The sequence below is a fragment of the Equus asinus genome, chromosome 11 (genome assembly GCF_041296235.1).
Source record: "Equus asinus isolate D_3611 breed Donkey chromosome 11, EquAss-T2T_v2, whole genome shotgun sequence".
In the NCBI taxonomy this organism is placed as follows: Eukaryota; Metazoa; Chordata; class Mammalia; order Perissodactyla; family Equidae; genus Equus; species Equus asinus.
In genome coordinates, this window is record NC_091800.1 from 12662551 (window position 1) to 12690463 (window position 27913).

A 27913-nucleotide genomic window follows, 5' to 3' on the forward strand; every position below is an offset into this window, starting at 1 on the left:
GTACATTATTTATTTCATACTTAATAGACTGTGATTTAGTGTAAGCATAACTTTTATATACTCTGAGAAGCCAAAAGATTCATGTGACGTGCTTAATTGCAACATTCACTTTATTGCGGCGGTCTGGAACTGAGTCTGCAATGTCTCCGAGGTGTGCCTGTAAGTAAGAAAGAGATGTGATTTTCTCCCCTCTGCTATTACCTTAGACTCCCATCTGCCTGCTGATGGAGAACAATTTCCCACAGTCACTTACTTTCCAGAGACGTGGTTATAAAAAAAAGATGTTGTGCTCCCTGCTTCAACCTCAGCCCTGCCTCCCTCCTTCCTACCTGTCCCCCTCCCACTACACTCCCTGCCCTGAGACCCTGAGGGCACTGTGAGCCCTCCAGTCTCCTTAAAATAAACTTATATTCACAGACGTTCCTCCCAGATCTGAATACTGCGTAAAGCAGCAACCTGCCATGGAATCTGTTCCAACCCCAGCCTGAGCTCTTCCTTGCCTATTCCTTTTATAGGGACATTGTCAGCAGTTGGAGAAACAAAGCCCAGGGCTTCATCGCACACTGAGTTGTGTTGCTATAAGTGGGTATTATTTGCCACAGTGCTTTGATCACACAAGATATATACTTGTGTAATTTCAGAGGGAGACATAACCCTCCTCCAGGCTGAATAGAACTGCCAGATCCGGGCCAAGTTTAGTCTTGCATTTTTATTTAGAAATAACAGATAGACCTGCTGGGTGTTCATCTGTTCTTTTTCCATTCTAGAAAACCAACAGGTATGCTGAAAAGCCACACGGCTCCAGTGAGCTACATCCAGGTGTCTGCTGAGGATAACAAAATATTTTCCACGTCCACTGACAACGCAGTCAAGGTCTCTGCCCTTTGGTGTTCTGATGCGTTACCCAGTGTGGTTTCAGACAGAGAAGGGGTTCCTTTCATGTTTTCTTTTCCCCTCTCTGCAGCTTTGGGGGCCTCTGCATCAGCAGATACCGTATGGCGTTTTCATTTGTGAGTTTGCTTTGGAAAGGAGGATATGTAAGCAATTGAAGGGTAGCCTCTGAGAAGCCTTTCAATACCTGGTGTTTTTGATTGAGATGAGTAAACCTTACAGTATTCAGGCCACTGCTCGCATTCTGTCCAAAGAGTCTCTGTGAGAGTGTGTGGTGGAGGATGGAGAAGGAGAATGGGGGACGGAATGGGGACATAGGGGAGGCAGCAGCCCCTTGCCGCTAGTGGCTATCATCTTATTTTGCAGTACACACAGGACAGGTGGGCCCTTTCTGATGTTGCCTGTAAGGCTTAGAACCTAAACCTTTCTGGCCCTGCTGGAGGTAGTCATATCACCATCTTCTTTGTGTTTGCCTTCACACCCATCTTTATAACTAAAATCCTGTCCACCTCAAACTTCGGTTACCCTGTGGTCTTCATAATGCACTATTTTTATACAAAAAAAGAAATCTCACTGATTTTCTTCACCCATCACTTCGTATGCATTTCCAATGAATATGACAAATTTTCATGATTCATCCACCTTCTTTCCTGGACTGTCACAGGCCAGAGGGTAGGAGTTTAGCACACTCTGAATCGGAGGAATGCTGAAACCTCAGGAGGAGATCAGCACCACTGTGTTGCAGAGATACATTAACCAGCTCTGACCACTCACATCATAAATGACCGATAGACGTTATGGTCTGAATTGTATCCCCTCAAAATTCATAACCTCCAGTACTTTAAAATATGACTGTATTTGGAGTTAGGGCCTTTAAAGAAGTAATTAAGGTTAAATGAGGTCATATTGCTGGGCCCTAATCCAATATGATTGGTGTCCTTATAAGAAGAGATCAGGACACATAGATTGAGGGGTGACCATGTGAGGACACAGCAAGAAGTGGTCATCTGCAAGCAAAGGAGAGAAGCCTAAGAAGAAACTAAACCTATCCACACCTTGATCTTGGACTTCCATCCTCTACCTCACACCATACACAAAACTTAACTCAGAACGAATCATAGACCTAAATGTAAGAAGAGCTATGACTTCAAAACTCTTAGGAGAAATCATAGAGTAAATCTTCATGACCTTGGACTAGGCAATGATTTCTTAGATAAGACATCAAAAGCACAAGAGAAAAAAGGAAAAAATAGAAAGGACTTCATCAAAATTAAAAACTTGTGCTTCAAAGGACACCATTAAGAAAGTGATTAGACAACCTACTGAATGGAAGAAAATGATTGCAAATCATATATATAACAAGGAAGTGCATCTAGAATATAAAGAACTTTTAATGCAGAGTTCTAAAAGCACAAATAGCCCAATTTAAAAATAGGCAAAGGACTGGAACAGAAATTTCTTCAAAGAAAATATTCAAATGGCCAATAAACACACGACAAGATACTCAACATGATTAGTCATTAGGGGAATCCAAACCAAAACCACAATGAGATACCACTTCACACCCATTAGGATGGCCAAAATCAAAAGATAGACAATGACAAGCATTGGCAAGGATGTGGGGAAACTGGAACCCTCATACATTGCTGGTGGGAGTGTAAAATGTTGCAGCCACTTTAGAAAACATTTTGGCAGTTCTTCAAATGTTAACCACAGAGTTACCATATGATCTAGCAATTCCACTCCTAAGTTTATACCCAAGAGAATTGAAAACACATGTTCACACAAACACTTGCATATGAATATTTGCAGCAGCATTATTCATAGTAGCCAAAAAGTGGAAACAACCGAAATGTCCACGAACTGGTAAATGGATAAACAAGATGTAGTATATCCAGGCAATGAAATATGACTCAGCAACAAAAAAGAAATGAAGTACCAATAAATGTTACATCATGGATGAACCGTGAAAACCTTATGTGAAGTGAAAGCCAGTGACAGAAAGCCGTGTGTTGTGTAATTCCATTCATATGAAACGTCCTGAATAGGCAAATCTACAGAGTTAGAAAGTTTAGCGGTGGCCAAGGAGTGGGGTGAGGTGGGGACAGGGGGTGGCTACTAACGGACATGGGATTTCTTTTTAGTGTAATGAAAACGTTTTGAAATTAGATAGTGGTGACAGTTGCACAACTCTGTGAATACGCTGAAAACCACTGAATTATACACTTTAAAAATTCAAATTTTGTGATATGTGAATTATATCCCAACAAAGCTGTTATTTTTTGTTTAAAGTTCGGGGGAGAGAAGTCAAAGATGACACCAAGGTTTTGGCCTGAGCCAGAAACTGAGAGAAGGAAGATGGGGGTGAAAAGAAGGGAGATCAGGAGCGCGGTTGTGGATGTGTTGGGCAGAGTCATCCCGAGTTGAGGGACAATGCCAGGGCTGGAGATATACGCTTGGCAATCATTAGCATTTAGATGGAATTTTAAGCCCTGGAGTGAGTGGATGAGATCTGAAAGGGAGTGAGAGCAGGCAAAGGAGAGAAAATCTTCAAAGACTGAGCACAGGGGCACTATGATGTGCTGGCACCTCACCGTTTGAGGGAGCCAACATGGCTCCTGTGTAGTGAGCTTAGAGTCCATCCCATGGCAATGAGGAGGGTACTTTCTATAAAAGTAGGTGCTGAGATCACAGTCAGTGATGCAGCCAGGACCCAACTCAATTCAGTCCTCTGAGGAAATTTGATTAAAATGGTAAGATTTATGGACTTCAGTTCTGATTTATTTTGAAAATCAAATTCATCCAAACGCATCCTCCAAAGCCACAAAGTTGGCGACTTCATATTTTTAATGAGCTTTTTTTTCCAAAACTTGGCACCATCAGATAATCATAATTCTGTATGTGAGGACACGTCTTCTATCCTATTTTCTTTTCCTAGTGCCTCTCCATTTTCTTCCAATCTAAACTCATGATTACAAGATTAGCATCTTGCCTGTGATGATTCAGGCATATTGAATCACTTCCCAAAGTGTGTTTAAAATATATTGAAATCCTATCTTGGAAATATGGTATGTAATTTATTTCGGAATATATTATTCCTATCAAATAAAAACTAATCAACTAGGAAGCACACAGCTAAATTTCTAGCATGCCTGATTAGATAGACTTCGTTCTTTGAATTGATTTCTCACCCCAAATATTTCACTTCCCTAAATCATGGGGACACACGAAACGTTTCAGGAGTCTGCTGGTTTCTGGCATTCTCTAAAGGAAAGTAAAGTGACAGATGTAGATTTCCGTTTTCTCTTCTTATTTTCTGTGAGTTTAATATTTCACACCACACCGAGGGCTGTTTCATGTCAACAGGAATTAGGATGCAAAGAAAGTTATTTCTTGGAAGGAAGATGGCATGGTGCATTAGTTAAGGTAAGGCTTGCCACTGTAACAAATAAACCCCGTATTTTCCATAGGTTGAAACAATAGAGTTTATTTCTGTCTACTGTAACAACGCAACACCAGTGCTCCTGGTAAGAGACACTTTTTCTCCCATCCAAGAATGAGGCTGTCTCCATCTGGGGGCCCCACGCAGCCTGAGTTCTCAGAACCCTCTTCATCCAGGTGTTATAGGCATAAGAATATCTGCCTCCTAAAAATCCAAGCTGTAAATGACACATCACTTTCACTCACATTCTGCTGCTGAGTTCACACCCTGGGTGAAAGAGAACGTGGGAAATGCCTTAGTCTGGTAGCTATGTCTCAGCAACAACTTTACGCTGTGGGCAGGGATGTGTGGATTTTGGGGGGACAGAAGGCTTTGGAGACATACAGACTTGAGCTGAGACACTGAAACTACCACGAATGAGCTGACCTTGGGTGAAGTATTCAGTCCTTCGGAACTAAGTTACTTAATTCTTTTGGACATCTGTTTACCCTTCTGCAAAAAATGGGAGAAAGACCCATCTTGCAGGTTGTTGTGCTCATTAAAGATAATGTGTGAAGTGTGCTCGCCACAGAGTAGTTTTACTAGGTAAGACTCTTTTGAGCCTAAGAGACAAAAATCTAACTCAAACAGTTTAAGCTGAAAAGGGAGGATTTACTGGTAATTGAAACCAGCTCAGCAGACAGATGGCCTCATGGGCAGCTGGGTCAGAGATGGCACTGTTGTTTGTGTGCTCCTCTCCCTGCACTTCTTCTTTCTGCTCCTTGGTGCACATCGGTCTCATCCACTCCTACTGCACAAAGGCTTTCTCCTTCCAAATGGCAGGGACCATGGATGCCCACAGCCTTGAACTCACATCCCAATTCCAGTTTCACTACCAGCTCCAGCCAGAAAAGTCCAAGGGAAGGACACAGATTGACCAGGCTTGGGTCCTGTGTCCATTGCTTGTGGTCAATGAGGCAAATCTCTTGACAGAAGACAGGAGGGTGCTGGACAGACAAGATAAGGCAGCGATGCTTAATTTGTTGTAGTTATTTATATTTGGGTGATTTAATGCCAACTTGTCGAGTCAACCTCAACATCAGTATGAAGAGCTCCTCTCTACCTTTCCCTTTCTCAGACCTCACAGGGTCCCTCTATAGCATCCCACCTGAGATCTCTCTTCCTGGATTCCAGAATCACCTCTGTCCTCCCTCTCACCAAAACTCCCTTTCTTTCAGTAACATTATGTCACGAAGTGAGAAGAAATTAACAGATAAATGGATTCCCACTGTAGTATAAGTGACAGATGATAACTGTGCCTGTTACCTATCCAGGAAAATGAACATCTTCAAACAAATCAACTCTCCTGAAGGGAGGAGGTGCCTCTTGAACAAGCAGCCCTTAGGGTCACCTTTTCCATAGGATTATTTTACCTTGATCACCATTGCCACCTCCATTCTTTGCTCCCCCTTTCTATGCCACAACCTAAACCACAGATGAAAAGGCAGATTGGTGACATCAAAGCCAGAGAAAGATAATATAAAGAAGGAAAATTACAGGCCAATATCGTTGATGAACAAGGATGCAAAAATCCTCAACAAAAAATATTGGCAAACTGAATACAGCAATACATTAAAAGGATCATACACCATGATCAAGTGGGATTTATACCAGGGACACGGAGATGGTTCAACATCAGCAAATCAATCAATGTGATACACCACATTAACAAAATGAGGAAGAAAAACCACATGATCATCTCAATAGATGCAGAAAAAGCATTTGACAAGATCCAACAGCCATTTATGATTAAAAGTCTCAATCAAAATGCGTATAGAAGGAAAGTAGCTCAACATAGTAAAAGGCCATATATGACAAACCCACAGCCAAGATCATACTCAATGGGGAAAACTGAAAGCCATCCCTCTGAGAACAGAAACAAGACAAGGGTGCCCACTCTCACCACTCCTATTCAAAATAGTACTGGAGGTTTTAGCCAGAGCAATTAAGCAAGAAAAAGAAGGAAAAGGAATCCTAAGAGGCAGTGAAGAAGTGAAACTCTCTGTGTTTGCAGATGACATGATTTTATATACAGAAAACCCTAAAGAATCCAAATCAGGGGCCAGCCCCATGGCCGAGTGGTTAAGTTCATATGCTCTGCTTCAGCAGCCCAGGGTTTCTCCAGTTCGGATCCTGGGTGCAGACATGGCACTGCTCATCAGGCCATGCTGAGGCAGCATCCCACATGCCACAACTAGAAGGACCCACAACTGAAAATACACAACTACATACCAGGGGTCTTTGGGAGAAAAAGGAAAAATAAAATCTTTAAAAAAAAAAAGAATCCAAGTCAGAAAACTATTAGAAATAATCAATAATTATAGCAAAGTGGCAAGGTACAAAATCAACTTACAGAAATCATTTGTGTTTCTATACTCTAATAATGAACTAACAGAAAGAGAACTCAAGAATATAATCCCATTTATAGTCGCAACAAAAAGTATAAATTGTCTTGGAATAAATTTAACCAAGGAGGTGAAGGACTTACACAATGAAAACTATACGACATTACTGAAAGAAATTGATGATGACACAAAGAGATGGGAAGATATTCCATGCACAGGGATTGGAAGATTAAACAGAATTAAAATGTCCATACTACGTAAAGCAATCTACAGATTCAATGCAGTTCCACTCAGAATCCCAGTGACAGGGCCGACCTTGTGGCTGAGTGGTTAAGTTCGAGTGCTCTTCTTCTGTAGCCCAGTGTTCACTGGTTCCAATCCTGGGCACGGACCTATGCACTGCTTATTAAGCCATACTTTGGCGACATGCCATATAGAAGGGCTACAATGACTTGCAACTAGGATATACAACTATGAGCTGGGGCTTTGGGGAGAAAATTAAAGAAAAAGGAAGATTGGCAACAGATGTTAGCTCAGGGCCATCTTCCTCACACAGACACACACAAAAAGAGTCCCAATGACATTCTTCACGGAAATAGAACAAAGAATCCTAAAATTCATATGGAGCAACAAAAGACCCTGAACAGCTAAAGCAATCCTGAGAAACAAGAACAAAGTTGAAGGCATCACAATACCTGACTTCAAAATGTACTACAAAGCTATAGTAATCAAAACAGCATGGTACTGGTACAAAAACAGACACACAGATCAATGGAACAGAATTGAAAGCCCAGAAATAAAACCACACATCTCTGGACAGCTAATCTTTGACAAAGGAGCTAAGAACATACAATGGAGAAAAGAAAGTCTCTTCAGTAAATGGTACTGGGAAAACTAGGAAGCCACGTGTAAAAGAATGAAAGTAGACCATTATCCTTCACCACACACAAAAATTAGCTCAAAGAGGATCAAACACTTGAAGGTAAGACCTGAAACCATAAAACTTCTAGAAGAAAATATAGGCAGTACACTCTTTGATATTAGTCTTAAAAGGATCTTTTCGAATACCATGTCTACTTGGACAAGAGAAACAAAAGAAAAAATAAACAAGTGGGACTTCATCAGACTAGAAAGCTTCTACAAAGCAAAGGAAACCATCAACAAAATGGAAATACAACACACCAACTGGGAGAAAATATTTGCAAATCACTTATCAGACAAGGAGTTGATATCCAAAGTATATAAAGAACTCACACAACTCAACAAAAGAAGAAACAAACAACCTGACCAAAAAATAGGCAGAAGATCTGAACAGGCGTTTTTCAAAGGAAGACATACAGATGGCCAACAGGCACATTAAAAGATGCTCATCATCACTAATCATTAGGGAAATGCAAATTAAAACTACAATGAGATATCATTTTACACCTGTCAGAATGGCTGTAATTACCAAGACCAAAAACAACAAATGTTGGAGATGATGTGGCAAAAAGGGAACACTCATACACTGCTGGTGGGAATGCAAACTGGTGCAGCCACTGTGGAAAACAGTATGGAGACTCCTCACAAAACTAAAAATAGAAATACCATATGACCCAGCTATCCCACTACTGGGTATCCTCCCAAAAAACTTGAAATCAACAATCCAAAGTAACATATGCACCCCTATGTTCATTGCAGCACTATTCACAATAGCCAAGATATGGAAGCAACCCAAGCGCCCATTGACCAACGATTGGATAAAGGAGATGTGGTATATATATACAATGGAATACTGCTCAGCCAGAAGAAAGACAAAATCATCCCATTTGCAACAACATGGATGGACGTGGAGGGTATTATGGTAAATGAAATAAGCCAGACTGAGAAAGGCAAACACCATATGATTTCGCTCATATGTGGAATATGAACAAACACATGGACTAAGAAAATAGTTCGGTGGTTACCAGGGAAAGGGGGGTGGAGGGTGGGCACAGGGGGTCAAGGGGAGCACTTGTGTGGCGACAGACATGAAATAACATACAACTGAAATTTCACAATGATGTAAACTTTTATGAATCTCAAGTGAAAAAAAAAAAAAGAAGGAACCCCTTTTAACAACGGAACCCCTTTCAGTGAGATGGGAGTGGGGCAATGTTTAAACTTTAGTCAAGCCCAGCTGGACCCCCACGACAGGTGACAGCTTTGGAAGCATGGCAAAGCAGGCTGCTCGAGACCTCTGAGTCCTCTTTCCTCATTTCCTCCTCAGATCTGGGATCTGGAGACAGACAGCTCCTTATTTACCGTGTCCTCCAAGCCAGCGGTCTTAAGGGGGAGCTGGCAGCCTGCCTCTATCTGCCCGGCCCCAGAGCACTGTGGGTGGCCTCTGACACTGCTGCACTCCTGCACCTGAGACTGAGGTAGGAGGTGATCCACTTGGTCCCAGCAGTCAGCTCTCTGGAAGGTCCTGCAGAGCCCAGAGCAGCTGCTCCAACTTCCTACTTAGTGCTCCACCATTCAGGTCTCTGTGTGAGCTCCCCAACTGAATACCCGTGTCCCTAGCTCACGGTGTACATTTGGTGAGCTCTTGTTAACATTTCTCATTAGTTGTTCCAGTACCACCTCTCTATATTGTCCAAAGATCTGGAATCTACCTCTTGAGCCCTATTCCACCCACCAGCCCTACCCCTAGAGTAAACCGTCCAAGAGGCCCTGGGGGCTGCTCATTCAGTCCAAAGGCAGCGACCCCACATGAGTCCCACTGCCCCATGTCTGAGACCCTGTCCTAAGCAGGGCAGCCTTTCCGGGATGGCACATGTCTAGATGATGAGACAGGTCCTTATGGAGGGTCCTCCAGTGGGCTCCTCCTGCCTCTGTGTCAGGGAGCTCGAATGCCTTGAAGACCCCATCCCCTGATTCCTTTGCAAATGAGCCCACCTTGGCTGCCTCGACACACCTTTGCTACATGACCGTGCCTCCTCAGCAAGGAAAATTGGGTGCTAGACTGCCTTTCCTTTCACACCCAGAGAGGCCACTGAGATGCTCCTCCCCTCGGCGCTAAGCGTCCGCTCCAGGTGCCTGTCTCTGTCCTGCCTCGGCTGAGACTGTCCTGTCTTACTGACGAGTTTTGAGTCCTGCCTCCCAGGTACCCAGAAGGCATCTAGGACAACCCTGGAGTTTTACAGAAGAGCAAACAGAGGCCCAGAGAAGAGAAAGAATTGCCCAAGGTCACAGGGAGTTAGGAGCAGACGGTCCGCCGCCTTCTCCCTGGACTGTGCTACTCCCGCCGAAAGAGAATAACTCTCTCTGAGACTTCAAAGTGGACGGGAGATTTATGCTCAAAAAAAAAAAAAAAATCAGGCCATAGGATGCACCTTGGCTAGTCTTCCTTCTCCAGAGCCTGCAGAGAGGGCTCCTTTCAGATCGTCCTGAGAGACACCTGTGGGCAGCGAGGGACCTGGCTCTGCCTCCCTGGGCCCAGGGACCTTAGGGTAAGTCACGCCCTGTCTCTGCCTTGGCAGGGGAGGAGCTCTACCCAGCCCACCTGGCAGGGCTGGGGGGGCACACCACCTATGCTTTGAGAACTGACAGGCCCTCTATGTTCTACAAGTATGACCATCCTTATAGTCTGCTCATGGTTCAAACATGGCCCACTATTAATGTTCAAACATCCCCCACCCTATTACCCGCCCTGGCTGTACTGCCACAAATATGTTCCTCCCTCCCTCTGCGGCTTTTCCCCTCATGTTCAGCAGTGTTACGAATCCCAAGTCAGCAGTCGGTGAGGATGAGGGAAAGGATGCAGGAAAGCTCGTAGAATGAATATGTAGTTTGCGGGTTTCAAATCCTATCTATGTGATAATTGTGACTGGATTTCCTGAGCCAAAAATGATGGCATACAATCTCGAAATTTTTTAATTAACATCTGCATAGGGAGAATCTTAAATACAGTGCATTGTACCCGGCGATTACATCATGCGTTAAGAATTAACTTTATGGAAATGGGATCAGATTTCACAGCATCAGAACTACATGGAGGAGTCCAGAATGTGTGGCTGCTGCCAGTGTCTGTATCCTCCCTTCCCAGTTTGCCCACTGAGGCCCAAGTGGAAAAGGCCTGTGTGGACAAGGAGAACCCTGGCAGAGGAACTGCCCAACCATCATGACAGCCAGGCCTGGAAGCCCGGGCTCTTCACTCAAGATGCCAAGGCAACCAGCCGAAAAACGGGAAGTTCAGTCAATCAAACTGCTGTTCGTTCTACATGATATCGCTTCAGAGAACAAACAGCCTGTCTGATTGATTTTATTTTATTTTTTTTGGAGCAAAGTGACTGAAATTTCACCTTGTTGCAAAACAGCCTCAATCTCTAGTGCCAGCATTGAGATGACAGATAATGTCTGCCAGTCCCTGCGCTGTCACTCCGGAGCTTTGTGATCTTGACCAAGTTACCAGGCCCTGCTCAGCCTTCTGGTGGTTTCCTCATTTGTGAAGCAGGGAGACTCAGCTCCTTCCTCCTGGGGCTGAGAAAGGGAGAGGGGGGAAAGGAGGGCCTGGCTGCAAGGCCCAGCACTTTCTCTTTGAGACTGGGCTCCATGCCCTTCCCTCCTCCTCTCCCGTGGGCCAGACTCCACCCCCACATCCTGAAGCCCAGGGACCATCATGGGAAAGTTCTGATCATCCTTATTCCAAATGCTGTTCTGCTTTGAAGAGAATTCTACCCATGCCAAGAATAGCCTGGACACTAAGTCTGAGGCCCCGGATCCACCAAATCTCTATTAGCAGCTCAGCCTGGGGGCCGAGCGTCAGAGGGACCATAGAGAGAGAAGGCAGGGCAGCTGAGCAGGGGACCAACGTTCGTGCATTATGTGTCCACGGCAGCTGAGCTCCTCCAGATGTCTTACATCCTTGTTTTCACTTCTCACAAAATCTCTACAAAGAATTCCATTTTACAGATGAGGAAATTAGAGCAAAGGGGTTGGGTTGCTTAGCTCCGAGGGCTGTCCGTTCTGCGTGCTGACCTCTCAGAGACAGCTCACGGGCCCGCAGGCACAGGTGAGCCCTTTGCACCTGGCTGCCCGGGAGAGGTGTGCTGCAGGGCCTCCCAGCATCTGGCCTGGCCTCATCCAGTGAGCGAGAAGTGCTGCCTTTCAGACTTGAGGATTCAGAATGGAATAACACATTTGCATTTTTTAGGGGTAAGATGCAAATTAATAGGGAAGGTCCAGTCTGTAGTCTCAGGAAGTCACACTCCTCTTGCCCTGAGGAGGAGAGGCGTGGTCTCAGGGTTCACAGTTAGCGGCCACAGCTCACTGCATGCCGGGTATAGATGCAAAGGTCTGTGCTAAGGACAGTCTATGTTTTCTCCTCCAATCCTCAAAACAGCCCTTTACAGTAGACACCATTATCCCCATTTAGCAGACAGGAATATTGGAGTTTTGAGCAGCTAAGCAACTTGTCCAAAGTTGTAGACCCACCATTTGAACTCAAGCCTATCCTCTTAACTGTTCTTTGTTGTTGTTGAGGAAGATTTGCCCTGAGCTAACGTCTGTTGGCAAGCTTCCTCTATTTTGTATGTGAGCCGCTGTCACAGCATGGCCACTGACAGACAAGTGGTGTCAGTCCATGCCCTGGAATTGAACCCGGGCCACCCAAGTGGAGCACACCAAATTTAACCACTAGGCCACCAGGGCTGGCCCTTAACCATTCTTTAATAAAGCGATTGTTGCCTCATCCTGGGTGTCCATGTCAGACACTTGGTCCAGATTCTCATTCTCTCTCTGTTTTTCGTGAGCAAGATCACCCCCCGAGCCTCACCTGGTGCTATCCCACAAAGAGCCCGTGGGCTGCTGCTGGTACGACCCGGCCTTCTGGCAGGTGGTCAGCTGCTCAGAAGCCTCCGTAAGTGTCAACCTTGCTCTCATCAGCAATGATGTGTTTGCAAGTGTGGGCCTAGCCCCACCATCCTCACCTTGGAGCTGAGCAGAGCGTTTGGGGGATGGTCTGTCCCTGGAAGTCAAGAGTGGAAGGTTCAGTTCTACTCTGGTAATCATCAAGTATTGTGTGGAAGAGTTCCTGTGAAAGCTGGTGGAAGAGCTCACAGTTTCTCCAGCGGCTTATAGTGTGAGCTACACTTATAGTGGAAGGACCAACTGGTACCATGGAACAGTATTATTTCATTGTGATTCTCTTGTACGATCGATTAAGACAACTCTAATACACTGTAACCCCAATGCGGGTTTGAGGGTACAGAGCATTCCACATCCACCTCCCCTTTTTGAGGGGCTCATGAAGACCACGCTGGCCCCATCCTGGATGAGTGGCATAGTGTCTAGCCCACAGGAGGGGACTGGGTGAATGCTCAGTGAATTAGGATAAGAGCAGAGAAAGATGCACATCCCATAATTTGTGTACTTTTGTCCTTGAGCTAATGAAAGGGCACACCCTAGGTGCACTCATGATGTTTAAATGTTCTGAAATCTCCTAATGTTAGTTGAGTCACTTTCTGCATCATTGGCCTGGGCTCTGGCATCATGAGTGAGTTTCTGGGGCCATCTGGCCGTGCCCTCTTTCCTTCTTCCTGCCAGAGCCTGGTGCAGCCCGTCTTGAGGATTCACAGCCTGGGGGCATCGCAGCCCAGTCATGTCCTCTTCCTGTTCACACTCACTTCGGCTTCCCTCCCTGCGAGACTCAGTTGTCTTCACATATGTTCCTACCTAGTTCCCACTCCAGAGATTAGTCATCACCATGGTGTTATTAAGTATTAAAAGAAATAGATTACCAGATGTGTTGGCCAAAATTTTTTTATGATGATTCAGTCCCAACTCATCTCAAAGAAGGTGGGTTCCCACATAGTTTGGGTTCTTACTTGCAAAGAAGCATTTATCTTCTGTATTTATCAGAATCACCTATGACTCCTGGCAAGCCAATCTTTTTACCTCTCACCATCCTGCACCTTCCTGCCCCTGGCTCTGTCCAACCTCTCCCCATCTCCACCCTGGAATTTCCTGCTTGCTCCTCTTCTACTCACACCTTAGCAATCCTTCAAGGCCCAACGCAAGTCCTGTCTCCTCCACCAAACTCGTCTTCACCGCCCTGGCTCACACAGGCCTCTCCCTCTTCCTGGCCACCCACCGTTGGTACCTTCCCTGTGGTTCTGGATTGTGTTCTTACTTGCTCTGCTCTGTTTCACATGCATGAGCCTCACCTCTCTGACAATTCAGCACGCACTTGAGGACAGGGATCAGAGCATCTATGTTCCTGTCTTCTTTCCTTCTTGATCTGTCAAAACCCTTCTCATTCTTCAAGGCACAAGGCAGAAGTCAGCTCCTCTGAGAAATGTTCCTAGATCCCCTCCCACATCCAGGCAGGATGAATGGCTCCATTAGCATTTGGGCTTCTGATGCTATGCTAACGTAGTCATCTCCCTGAGCCGTGTTGCTTCTGATATGCATATCTCCCCTGGCAGTGGGTGATCCGTGGATGTTGAACTGAGATATAAATACTCTCACAGCTATCACTGTATCAGGCACAGGCTGGTGATAAACTCTGTGAAACTTTCTGATTAAATTATTGCCTTGAGTATTTGCTCACCTTGCAAATCTGTGGCTGTGTGAAATCTGTAACATCATTATGCCCACTGTCACAATCCATAGCATGTCAACCACACTGCACTCTTGATATTTGTGGAGGAGAGAAGATAGCCCAAGTTCTTCATGCAGCCTGAGTCTATGACTATCATTATACCACATTTTGTCCATTCAGTTGTATTAGTAGACTGCTAGGGACCACCAACTTTTAATGCCTCTGAAAATGCTTGAAAACTGCAAAGTGAAAATTAATAAATGTTCAATTAAATGTTTACAGCATATTACATATGAACTGCAACTTACACACTTATACATAATATGAAAGTTTATAAGAATAACAATAAGTTTTTGTCAACAGAGCTTAAAACTATAAATATCCTTTAAATTATTTCAAAATTTTTACTAGCAAAATTATATTTAATTTGGAATGTGGTTGTATTTTAATATGTTGAATTGGATGGGATCTCCAAGAGGAAGAACAGCTTGGGCAGGATGTTCTGAAGGGTACCCTGCTGTGGCATGAAATCCCCTCCCCAAAATCTAAGTAAGGTGCACGTGGAAAGTACCAACACCACCTCTACACTTTTCTTGATTCTATGAATAGAGCTCTAGTCATTTTTAAAGATATTTCCATTGCTCACTTCAACCTTTTCACTTCTGTTACCAGCAGTAGCAGGTGACTTTCTTGGGAGAATTTTATTTTAAAAAAAATATGGGTGTGTGTATTTAAGGGGAAGGCAGGTCCAGAGGGAAGATGCCTCTCTTGGGGAGGTGGGGACAGGGATCCTGGGCTGTCTGCTCAACTCATGCCCTCTATGCTCACTCTTCCATGCCAACAGCTTCTTCATCCAGTTCTGGACCTCAACCATATTACAGATCACTGCATTTGTGGAACTTCAGGATATTTGCAAATGATTGAAACCACCAAAGTAAAACCCAGTGATGCTAGGAGTCTATTGCAATGTTAAGGAGAACGGATGAATGCACTTGAGCTGTAGACACCCCTGTTGTTGTAGGGGGACAAAGGGAGGGAAGTAAAGTATCACTACTGAAAATCTGATCTCAGCAATTTGAAATCAACAACAGTGAGAGGATGCCTTCTGGTTTCCAGTTTAGAGATCCAGAACTTTCCCTAATGTCAATGGAACAGCCTCTTTTAGAAAGTGGAAAATTAGAAGGAACATTCGACAGTCCTGAGAAAAAGTGCTGTCCTCAGGTGTTTCTCCTCCACACTGTCACTGCCTTTGTGTGCAGCCTCCAGAAAACCTGCCCCAGAGGAAGCCCTGGACCCCTACCTCAACCAGTCATGACAGATGCCACTCAACTCCCTTTAAAGATGATTCTCATTCAAAGGCTGCTGTAGGGGAGGAAGACAAATCCTGTACCCACTCTAGGTCCTTCTGGCTGGGCTACAAATTAAATTGACATGAGACAGAATAACAGGAGAAAATCAAACGAAGCTTTATAGCATGTATACATGGGAGAGACCCAGGAAAACTAACTCGCCAGAATGGCTGAGGCTCTCATCTTAAATACCATCCTCAGCTAAAGACAAAGGAGGATGTTGGAGGGAGTGGGACTTCAAAGGGGAGGAAGGCAGTTCACATGGAAATGCAAAAGCAAATGTCTGGTGAACAGAACTTTAATACGAATGAGCTTAGCAAAGACTCTCATAGTCTATCGCTACCCAGAGTTATCTACAGTGATGCCCTGTCCTGGCAACAGGCCTTTTATCTTAAATTTTTATTAAGCAGTTAGGGGGAAGGTCAAAGTTTCTTTCAGAGTCTTTTGTTCTTAAAAATAATCAAAGCAAGGCAAAGAGATACATTTTGGGGTGGCCAGTTCTGATCCCCCACACTGCTCAAGGGATGGGGCTAAAAGAAAGTAACCTTGAGACTGGAACTAGTTGGACTGAGTGAAATCTTAAAGCTGAGGGGTTAGAAGAGATATCCTGCCAAAACCCAGGTCATCTTTCTCATTCAGCTGTGCTTTGATGGTGAATAAATTTTGCTGTTCAAAATTCAATCCATACCTGTTTTCTCTGAGCCTGGATGGTCAGGAGATTTTTATCCTAAGATTTCTAAATCTTCTAATCTTCTCACTGAATGTTATGGGCTGAACTGTGTTTCCCCAAAATTCATGTGTTGAAGTCCTAACCCTCAGGACCTCAGAATATGGCTGCATTTGGAGATAGAGCCTTAAAAGAGGTGATTAAGTTAAAATGAGGCTGTTAGCATGGGCCCTAATCCCATATGACTGGTGTCCTTATAACAAGAGAAGATGGGCACATGAAGAGACACTGGGGTGCACGTGCACAGAGGAAAGACCATGTGAGGACACAATGAGAAGGCAGCCATCTGCAAGCCAAGGAGAGAAGCCTCCGAAGAAACCAAACCCTGCTGGCAACTTGATCTTGGACTTTCAGCCTCCAGAAGAGTGAGAAATAAATCTCTGTCATTTAAGCCACCCAGTCTATGTTATTCTGTTGTGGCAGCCCTAGCAGACCAATACGCTCAGGCAAGCCAACTGGTATTGGAGGTGCAGATAGTTTGGGGGTAAACTTTTGCCAACACAAATAATCCATAACCAATCTATAAATCAAAATTGGGGTGAGTTTATTATGAGCCACATCTGAGGACAATATAGCCCAGAAGAGTCCTTTCACAAAGGAAGGGAGCACTCCAAAGAAGTAGGGGTATGCAGAGTGGTTATATACTGTCAAAGAGCATGTGTCACATATGATTGGAACGTCCCTTTTACAACAGTCACGAGATTGCCTAGCTGGCACAGTGATTCACACAGCAATTGATGAACGAAGCAGGTAGCAGGTCTGTGGTCTTGAGTTGGGTGGTCACAGCAGGTCAGCAATCAATCCCTAGCCTAGGGAGAGATGCTAAAGCTTAAGGAAATGCAGATGTGGAGAAAGTTACTTCTTTCCTTACCTTAAGGGGCATTGTTCTCGTCTTCAGGACATAGCAAATACTTAAAGCAGATATACAGTGCATGCTCAACCACCACATCAGGCACTTTTGGGAAAACAAGTTCAAGCCGAATTAGTTTTACACCAAATGGCTTCTTCATATGCCCCAATATCCTACTGCTTGCCATTTATTTAGCACTTTTTTCTTTCATGTCTATGACACTAGACTCTAAATGCAAATTCTCTTTGGTTTGATAGCCAGTATCTCTAGGTCACTGTTTTTCAACTTCCTGATACAGGTGGTGAAAAGTATGGCACTTTGAAACAGGAAGACTGTTGTCTGAATTTACTGAGGCTCATGACAATGCAGGGATCACTTGTCTGACCTTTGACTCCGGTGGAAGAAGATATGTGCCTTCCACAGTATCTTCAACCATTAGGCAGTGTGACCCCTGACATGCAATCCTGATGATAGACTCTGTTTCTTAGGCTAATAACTGGGGGCAGAGATGGCTGTCTGAAAATATGGAGCTACAACAATGAGCATTGTCTGCACTCCCTGAAACATGGCAAGTCACTTCCTACCACCCATCCCCATAAAATAATAACGTAAGATTAGGCATTTGTAGTAAGTGCAGAAGAAATACAAAGAGATAGACTCTAAGATGCCTGTACAATCCTACATCCCTTTTCTCTGGCATTTCGTTTCACCAACGACTCTAAACTTCTATTTAGGAGGGACACACTGTATATAAATGTATGTGCTCCCAGCCATGCCTCATGCATTTGTCCTATCATTGTCTGCTATCGACTTGATTTCTTAAAAGAGCTTAAATTTTCTAAACATTTTAAAGGTAAGTCAAATCTAGATTAACAACCTAAAAGTTAGTCGCTTTTGTGTGTTATTGCGATTTCTTTTCAAGGCTGCTTACTCCATTTATTTATTTACTGTATATGTTCTTGGTAAAATTTTCACAATTCAAGCCTGCAAAAGCTTCTGTGAGGAAGATAAGAGGCAAATGTTCTTCAATTATCAGAGAGTATAAGTGAAGTCGAAGTAAAAAAGACAAAAATTACTCCAAGTACTGAGTTTGTGATTCCTAGTCCTGCATTTGACCTGCATGCGTTCATTCACTCACTCAGTGAGTGCCAGGCACTGTATCGGGTCCCATCAGGAGAAGGTGAGCTCTTCCCATAGCTGAGCAAGGACAAAGTCCACCTTTTAGGGCAATGAGGCAGGCAGGAAGTCAGCAGTGCTTTAGATACTTGAAAGCACCTACCTGAGGTCTGAACACTAGGAAGAAAGTACTGAAGTTTCCCTCCGTCATCAGTTGGATTAAGGCAATGTGTGTCAGCCGATTCAAGAACTAATAAAGAAAAATGTTCAGTATAAGTTGATAACCTTATCTTTCTAGATGAAAAGCAAAGTGAAGTTTGTGATTGCACCTGCTTGGAGCTGAACCAAAATAAGTGAGTTATCTTCATCTTTTTTGATACAAAATTTGCTCTGGGGGACACCAATACAGTGAATGGAATTTTCCAGAAGGAAATGTGTCAAAGAATTCCCTGACCCTGGCTGCTCCCTGATGGTAATTTAGGCAACTAGGATCTTCCAGAATATTGGAAGCAATTCTCTGCACCTTTTGATGACTGCTTAGTGGTAGAGATAGGGAGCCCCGTATCTCTCCACCAAACACTTTCTTAGGGAATAAATCACAGACTAGAGTAGTTAAATTCAGCAGTGATAAGTCAAAGAATAAGAATCCAATAAATTCCCTCCCGAACACTAAAAAGGTAAAAAAAGTTATCAATCAATTTCTGTTCGTGTCCTAGCCTCCATGGCTCGACCATGCTCTTAGGATCATGTGGTCCTCAGGAAGGCAGCTGCTCAGGGACTAGCGCCTGTGGACCTTGGAAATTACATGGTGTCCTGTTTCTGCTTCCTGATCCTTTAAGCACTAGCTCAAAAACTAACCCTAACTTATCAAATCACATTTTTTAATCTAGTTCTTCATAAAAAACAGAAGAGATTATTTTGCTGCTCTCTTTGTTTATCACGTGGACATGGCAAAATTAAACCACAGTATTGATCGCCTGTGAAAATTAAGCAGATGATAAGCTTAATTATCAAAATGTAATATTCTATTATTGTTCTAGGTGTATCATAGCTGTTGGATGGGACAGAAGAATAAACGTGTATTTTGTAAGTGAAATGTACAAAATTATGATATTTCTAATCATAACCTGCTTCAGACTGATATCCTTCTCCACTCTTTCTCTATTGATTCTTTTCCCTTTGAAAACAGATTTTGGAGTAATTCTTTATGCCTCTGCTCTCCAGTACACGTCAAGCCATGATATAGACAAAAGAGTTTTCTCCCTCCCTTCCTTTGTCCTTCTCATCTTTCCTTCTTCCTTTCCTTTAAAAAACCTTTTACTTGTGTCGGTTTCTTCCCTCTGGTTCTCTTCTCTGGGAAGAAGTATAACAACTCTGCACCCAATTCTTGGGTGGGGAGGGGGGTCCCACACCAACAAGCAGTTCCCCAACATCAGCCAGTGTCCAAGAATTCAGCTCACTTCTGACACTGCCTACCCAGAAATAGCATCAGATTCCGCAGGTTATGGGCTCAGTTCCACAAGACTGCCTCCCCCTCAACTTCAGGTGCCAGTTGCAGGTCCAGGTTGTCACCTGGCTTCTGACCAAGTGGCTCTAGATGGGAGGTTCCAACGACCACTCCTTGGGTTTGATTAATCCTCTGGAGTGGCTCTCAGAACTCAGAGAAAAGTTTTACTTACTAGATCGCCAGTTTATTATAAAAGGAGATAACTCAAGAACAACCAAATGGAAGAGATGCATGGCACAAGGTATGGGGAAGGGCAGGGAGTTTCCATGCCCTCGTCTCTTAGGGAACTCCAAGGGTTTTAAGAGCTCTGTGCCAGAAATGGGGACAAAGACCAAACACATATATCTTCTTATAAATCACAATACCACAAAGTGCTAGCTAAAAAAGCTGTGAGCGGCAGTGGGGGTGTCCCTGGGAGTCCAGACCAGACCGTACCTCAGCACCCATGGCCGCCGTGGCTGTCCACACCTGGCCGTCCACACCTGGCCTGGTTTTCTCACCCTCTGTGCAGGCCGGCAGGCTTCGCTCCCCGCAGCATGCGGAGCCTTCCAGCTTTTCCCACACACTCTCACCCTCCTCGGAGGTTAGCCAGTCTGTCCACTGTCCAGCCTTTTAGTTCTTCCTTCTTCTTCCCACCTCAGCTTTGTGCCCTAGTACCTCTCTAAATGAAAGGAGGAGATGAAATGTCCTCCATAAGCATCTCTGTGCAAAGAGTCCTTTTTTTATGGCTTAAAGATGAGGAAGGAGATTAAGAGACAAAGGAAGCTGAAAATGCTGACTAAAACTAAGTTCTAAATCTCCCTGTGGCATTTTATTTCCTCTGCTTGCTAGGCTGGACGGTCATGGATTTCTGAGTGTCTTTAAACATTGTAAGTTCTTTATGCATTTGAAAGTGTGCTGTATTTCACAGCCTAAGCCTTGCGTCCTCGGATGATTTGAGAGACGACTACCTGAGAAGTCTTGGCGTTGAATTTGTCCTTTGGTATTATAGGTTCCTGGGCTGATGGCTTTTGTTTAGTGCGTGCAACAGCTATGGGTCTTATTATGAAGGTGAAGTTATGCAGACCATCTGAGGAGAGCTTGTCAGTTGACATATGATTTGCTGAAATGCAATCACCCAAACGTCAGGAATGGATTGCTTTTTATTCCCACTGGCACGAGGGGAATTTGCTTTGACATTTTGAAAATCTACATCACTGGCTGGGTGAGGGGTAGGGTTATAAAACGTGCCGTCGCCTTCTCTCTGAAGTTGTGAGTGTGTTGGCAGCTCGTTTTACTACTTGTACAACGGCTCCTGTTTGGCTTTGGATACAGGGCACAGCACATGATTTTCATCACTTCTGGAAGCCACAGCCACACTGGCAGGATGACCTGGTGAGCCCTGGACCACCGTCTGGCTCTTGACCCAAACAGTGGCACACGATGAGGATCTCCTTCACTCCAGGGCCTCACCCTGAGTCTCCTGGGCCTGGCTAGGGAGGTCACAAGCATCTCAAAAGCCTCTGCTGTGGTGGCATTCATAATTGGGGTCCAGGTAGAGCCAAGAGCACTGAGCTCCAGGCAGCCACTTCTGCTCCAGGAAGAGTGATGGACCTGTGTTCAGGTTGGGGCATGAGGCCACAGGAGCAAATCCATGCAGCTCTCCACGAGCTCAGCCAAGAGTGCTGTAGTGCAGGAATGGCAGCCCAGGATGTGGTGGGTGTGACTTTGCTTAAAGAAGCATCCACTTCCTGCTTCTGCTTGGCATGCAAAACTGTTTGCATTCACTGTGCCATCCGTGGGTGGCCAGGGAGCCTAAGAGATGACATTCCTGTTGCCCTGTGGCTTGTTAGGGGACTTCTTGTGATTCTTATTACAACTCAAACTGGCCCCAATTTTCTGCAGCTTCTCAGGCTTGAATGACCTCCCTCAAAATTGTCTGGATGTCAAGCCAATAAGACAACTGTTAAGAAAGAAAGGTCACTGTGCCCCACCATCTGCCACCACCCAACCCTGCCTTACGCCCCTGTAAATATTCCAAAAGGTACAAGTCGCTAGAATACAAACCTTGTCTGTCCTCACTGTGGTATTCCCAGGACTTAGACCAGTGCCTGGTTTATAGTAGCTGCCCAATTAATATGCTTTCATTCAATCAGCATGTGTCAAATGCCCGTTGTGCGCCAAGTGTGTGTTGTTCACTGGAGATGCAGTGATGAGCAAAATGGTCTTCACATGGTCCCTGCCTTCATGGAGCTTGAAGATTAGTGATTGTTGAGTGAAAGAACAAAGTTATGCAGAAAATGCCCCAGGGAAGCCATTGGCATCGCAAGGGCAGAAGTCATGGAAGAGTCAGTGGAGTGTTAGTTCATTCAGATATTTATTTGTTCAATTATCGACTCACTCAACACATGTTTACCAAGCACTTTCATAGTGCTGTCCTTGTGGATAGGCACAGAATATACAAACGTGAATAAAATGTGATTCCTGGCCCAGAATCTCACGGATTGGCAAGGAAATAAACTAAGGAAATAATAATCATACAGTGTGACAGAAGATATAATAATGTATAAAATGCTGGAGAAACCCAGAGATGGAAACTACTAACTTTGCTCTAATGTCATATAGGATATTACAAGATTACTAGGATATTTCCAGGAGGCCAAGGTAGGGAAAGGCAATCTAGATGGGAGAAAGGGGCAAGGCATGAGCCAAGACTGGAAGTGTGAGAAGCACATTGTTTGGAAGAACTATGAAAAGATTGAGGGGCTGGAGCATTAGGTTCAGGAGGAAAATGAGGTTGGAAAGTTAAACTAGAGTTTGAAAGCCAGGCTAAGGCATGTAAACTTCTTCTGTAGGCAGCGGGGGACCACGGAAGGAGGAGCCTAGACCTAAGCGCTCACAAATTGAGGAGGCAGGCAGGATTTAGCAGTGGAGAGAGAGCCATTGACTTCTCTTTCCAAAAGTCTTACGACACCACCTTCCCAGCTGCTTTCGAGCAGAAGGGGCACCTTAGATGATCACGGAGAGGTCCTCAGGGGGCACTCTGTGGGGAATACATGAGGGCAAGGGAGAAAGAATATCTTTATCGCACCAAGAGAGGCCAATTCTTTTCACATGGAAACTGCACCCCAGTGAGAAAGGTGAAAGATGATGGCCAGGGACACTTTGAACTCTGCAGCATTGGTCTCGAAAAATCCATTTTAGTTTTTTATCTTTCTTAAGTGTCCATATCCAAAAATCCTCCTTTTGAGGAGAGTGGTTGACTTCAATTTCTAACCCACAGTGGAGGGCAGTTGGGAGCCCTGCAGAAACCAAGTCAAGGAACACTACACTCTGGAATTGAGACTTGGGAAACCAAACCACCTTGTCCACTTCCATTGTCCCATTTCCATCAAAATTTCAGCCCCAAAGAGGGCTCCTTGTAAGTCATCTCCTTGCCAGCACTGTGGCGAGGTAAGGAAGCTGCTAGGAGTAGCACTTCCCTGGGGAAGGTGACAGAACTGACCCAAGGAGACTCAGCACCACTCTGGCTGACCTGCCAATAGACTCCTACATGGACAGATGCCTCTGACCCTCTGGGCTGGGCCCCAGGCTCCAGGCAGGTCCTTGCTGTAGGCAACCACAGAGGAGGAACCACTCCACATCCTCTGTCTTAGGGATGACAAATAGAAATGGCAAGCAATAGGATATATTGGAGTATATGAGGAAGCCATTTGGTGTAAACCTAATTCGGCCTAACTTTGTTTTTTCCAAAAGGGCCTGACTGTGGCCATTGAGCACGCCTTGTATATGTGCTTAAACATTTACTATGGCAAGAACAAATGCCCTTAAGATAAAGGTGCAACTTCCCTCCACGTTGGCATTTCCTTAAGGATAAGCATCTTTCCTTAGCCTAGGAACTGACTGCTGCACTCACCTTTGACCACCCAGCTCACCTGTGACCACCCAGCTCGGGACAACAGACCTGCCACCCTGCTGTGTCCACTGAGACAGCAGACCTACCTGCTGTGTCCATCAATCATTGTGCCGGCGGAGCAGTCACGCAACTATTGTAAAAGGGACATTTCAATCATATGTGAAACATCCTCTTTAGGGGTATATAACCACTCTGTACACCCCACTTCTTTGGTACCCTTTATTCCTTCGGGAAGAAAGGCCCCAGGCCATGGTCCTCACATTTTAGCTCAGGATAAACTCACCCAAATTTTCATTTATGGGTTGGTTATGGATTATTTTTGTCAACAGGGACTGAAGAACGAAGTCTGGGGTGGGGGACTGGGAATTTGATTTCTTACTCTAACCTTCTCTGTCTCTCTCTTTCTCAGAGCCATGGGCACAAGGAGGACATCCTCTGTGTCGCTCAATGCCCACCTTTTCTTCTTGCCACCTCCAGCTATGATGGGGAGATTATCATTTGGAATGTCATCTCGGGCCACATATACTGCAAACTGAATACTTCCAGCCCCTCTGATGACCCAGAAGACAAAGAAGGTAGATGAGGGAACGGGCTCCGTGGCCACTCTGCATGGGCTCCAGCAGTCATGGACTCCTCGCAAGTTGTCTAAAGGAATTTCAGCTCTGGACTGCTTCCCAGTTATAAGGGATTGGCCTGCTTTCAGGTTTTACTTGTCAGATGGAGATTTCCAAAGCTAGGAGAGAGCATAAGAGTTAAACTTGCTCAGTCCACACCCCAACATCTCTCAGCATCGTCCATCAAAGCCCATCTCCCAGGCCAGCCCCTCACCCCGAGGAGCCCTTTTCTCATCTGTTGCCCACCTGAAAGACTGTCCCCCCTGATGAGCTCCTCAGGTTTTGTTGGTACAAAGCTCCTACTGTCACTGCCCAACGTGGGTCGTCTGCTCACTGCAAGACATGCCAATAGTCAGGAGACAAGGTGGTAGGAGAGAAAGGACTCCATTACAGCTTGCTAGCAAGAGGGAAAGTGGCCAACTCATGCCCAAAGAACCATCTCCCAGAACAAAGACTACAGGCCAGTTATATACGGGGCTGCTCTCCAGGTGGGGGAGGCAGCTGGTTCCTGTTCCTGATAGTCCTTTGTTTTACTGGATATGCATCAGAGAACGGAGCAACACCCTATACCCTGATCTTTTACTTGTCCTTGATGATAGCTGTCAGCAGAGGCTCTCTGCCCGGGGGTCATCACATTCCTAAGGAACTCAAAAGAACAAAAGTTATCATCTTAAAGCAGGTGGGAGGGACCACAAAATCTACAGAGCATGTCTAGGCTAGTTAATCAGAGGTCATTTAAAGTTACAATATGGTTTCTTTTCTACAATATGGCTTCCCTTTTGTCAGCCTTGTGTTGAGCTGGTATCACTACTGCACCAGTTTTCTCCTCTGCCTTCAATCCCACTCTCCACGGGCTTCTGCACCCTCAGCGCGGCCCTGACATCATCTCCAGATGGGTCACTCATCTGTAAGCCCTCATGCTTTATGCCACCCTCACCATCAGCACCCTCTGGTGGCCCCTGAGATCCAAGCATCCTCATGTTTCCCATGGCCCCTACACAGTGGGTCTGTCCTTGCTACTTGCATATCGTATTGCAAAACTTTTCCCTACTCTCCCTAATTTTTCTGCCCTGCTTCCATTTCCTCAAGGCCTTCTCTTTCTACTAATGTGATTATAGATGCATTAATTCACTCATTCATTCAAAAAATGTTGATGAGTTCCTGCTATGGGCCAGGCCCAGTGCTGGGTGTCGGGGCTGGTAATCACATCCGTCTCCCTCCAAGTCCTAAACCGTTTGATAAATATGTGTGGGAGACAAACGGAGGACCCACTTATCTACCAGTCTCATTGCTGGTTGTGCTGGGTTGGAAAACTGGCTGGAACCCACAACCAAACGGGCTTCCCACCACTCCTGTCCCCACCTCTGGCATCCAGGCTCATCCTTCCCAAGCAGCAGTCTGCAGACACTCACCTGCCAACAGCCAGCAGACCCACTGCCTCACACTCTTGGAGCCCCAACAGGGGAGACTCAGGACATTGGGCATTTTTGCATAAAATTGGGGAGCTCTTGCACCTCCTGAAGCCCAGTCAGAAAACCCTCAGCGAGCCATGAGCCCCAGATTACAGTCTCCTGCTTGGGGCATTTGTTGATCCACTAGCCGAAGAAGAGCTCCAATGACTCATTCGATCAGAAAATATCCGCGAGCTGCTCCTGTGGGCATAACTCTGTGAGAGATGTGGAGAGCAGACTAGAGAGAGCCAAGGCCTGATGCTGCCCTCAAGGGGCTCACTGTCTAAATTCAGAGAGAAGACGTGCCTGCCCAACAGGTAAAATAATGAGAAAGCAGTAGAATCAGCCTCATGGGACTTGAGAGACACTCTGGAGGGCAGCGGTTAGAACCCGAAACCACTGGACACCACGAAACTAAAAAGAAATTCTTAGCGGTAGATTTATTATCCTATTCCTATCTATTTCTACCCGCCTTTACTACATACAAAAAAGATTCTTCTACAAAGCTCTTTCTGAGAGTGCCTGAGAGTTTTAAAAATCTTTGGGGAAAAGTAGTGGCATTTCCTTCTAAAGGTTTATTTTCACTGCCATTAAAATGAAAATAAAGTCACTGGCCAAGAATGCAATGCTGACCTTTCAGCCAGCACTTCTAATTTAAAACCCTGTTTGCAGCAGCATTTATTGCTTAGAGTTATGTGACTGCTGGTTTTGAGAAACTCCTCTTCTGCTCCAAAAATGCAAAGCCAGCTACAGCAAACAATAATTCACGTTTCTGCATTGCAAAATTAGCAAAAATGAGATGGAAACATGTGAAAGTTCCCTACCCTTCCAGGAAAGAGCAGGACTGGCTCTTCTTGAAGGTCAAGCCAGAAGACAGTGGTCTTCACATGAGATTTGTTAAGAGGGGACCATCTTATTTGGAAAACCATCTGGACTGTTCTTCTGAAGTCGTCCTCAGCAGAGAGGGGAGCTAAGGGGCAAAGGGAATTTTGCAAGACAGGCTGGGTGAGCTGAAAATGTATTCTTTCTGCTGACTTTTCAACATTTTAGCTTCATTCTTTCTTATATTGGGGATTGTTACTTCTTCCTTCACATCAAAGAGAAAAGAATTCAAGAGTGAAAGAGAGAGACCAAGAGATTTCAGCCAGGCTAAAATCCAGGAAAATCAGTGAGCTCACCGAGAGACTAACGCTGTTTTTTTTCTTTTCTTTACTGCGGTAAAATACACATAGCATAAAATTTACCATCTTAATTATTTTTAAGTGTACAGTTCAGTGGTATTAAATACATTCACGTTGTGGTGCAACAGTCACTGCCATCCATCCCCATAACTCTTTTCATCTTGTAAAACGGAAACTCTACACCTATTAAACATTAACTCCCCATGTTCCCCGCCCCCAGCCCCTGGCAACCACCATTACGCTCTCTGTCTCTATGAATTTGTCTACTCTAAGTACCTCATGTAGTGGAACCATACGGTATTTGTCTTCTTGTAACTGGCGTATTTCACTTAGCATAACGTCCTCAGCATTCATGCATGTTGGAGCATGTGTCAAATCTTGTTTTTAAGGCTGAATAATACTCCATTGTATGGATAGACCAGTTTGCTTATACATTCATTGGTTGGTGGACACTCGGATTGCTTCCATGTTTTAGCTGTTGTGAATAATGCTGCTACGAACATGGGTGAACAAATGTCTCTTTGAGACCCTGATGGGGATTTTTAGGCTGCTTAATTTTAAAACGGTTTATGATGAGGATTTTTAGGCTGGTTACTTTTAAAACTACAGATAAGAAGCAGGCTCCAAGGAGTGGAATTTGTTTGCCCTTTGATCAGAGACAATTGCATTTGTAAAGGAAATCTCCATGCCTCCCTCTCTGGAATTTGTTTGCCCCTTGTTGGGAAACATTTACATTTCTAAGGGAAACCTCTATCTGTGAAGATGCCTCCCTCTCTGAGCCAGGAGGAAGGGGGGATGGCCTTATCTCTGGAAACTGTCTGGCAACCTCATGTAACTGACCCTCCCCCCGACAAATCCTCCTTTTATCTTTAGCCGAGGATAAAATTCAAGCAGTGACTTCTGCCATTTACTCAATCCGGTTTGATTCTTATCTAAAAGTTGTGG

General features: G+C 44.8%; 1 protein-coding gene across 1 annotated transcript in view; it reads left to right on the plus strand.

Annotated features, from left to right (window-relative positions):
• LOC106835446 (cilia- and flagella-associated protein 337-like) overlaps window positions 1-27913 on the plus strand; it is a 67585-nt gene that overhangs the window by 29343 nt on the left and 10329 nt on the right. The window contains 11 exon segments of the mRNA XM_070520228.1: window positions 768-873; window positions 8966-9011; window positions 9014-9116; window positions 12493-12599; window positions 12711-12716; window positions 17514-17614; window positions 17679-17772; window positions 18619-18673; window positions 19361-19406; window positions 21142-21201; window positions 24132-24297. Of these exon segments, the coding sequence (XP_070376329.1) occupies window positions 768-873; window positions 8966-9011; window positions 9014-9116; window positions 12493-12599; window positions 12711-12716; window positions 17514-17614; window positions 17679-17772; window positions 18619-18673; window positions 19361-19406; window positions 21142-21201; window positions 24132-24297 (890 nt within the window).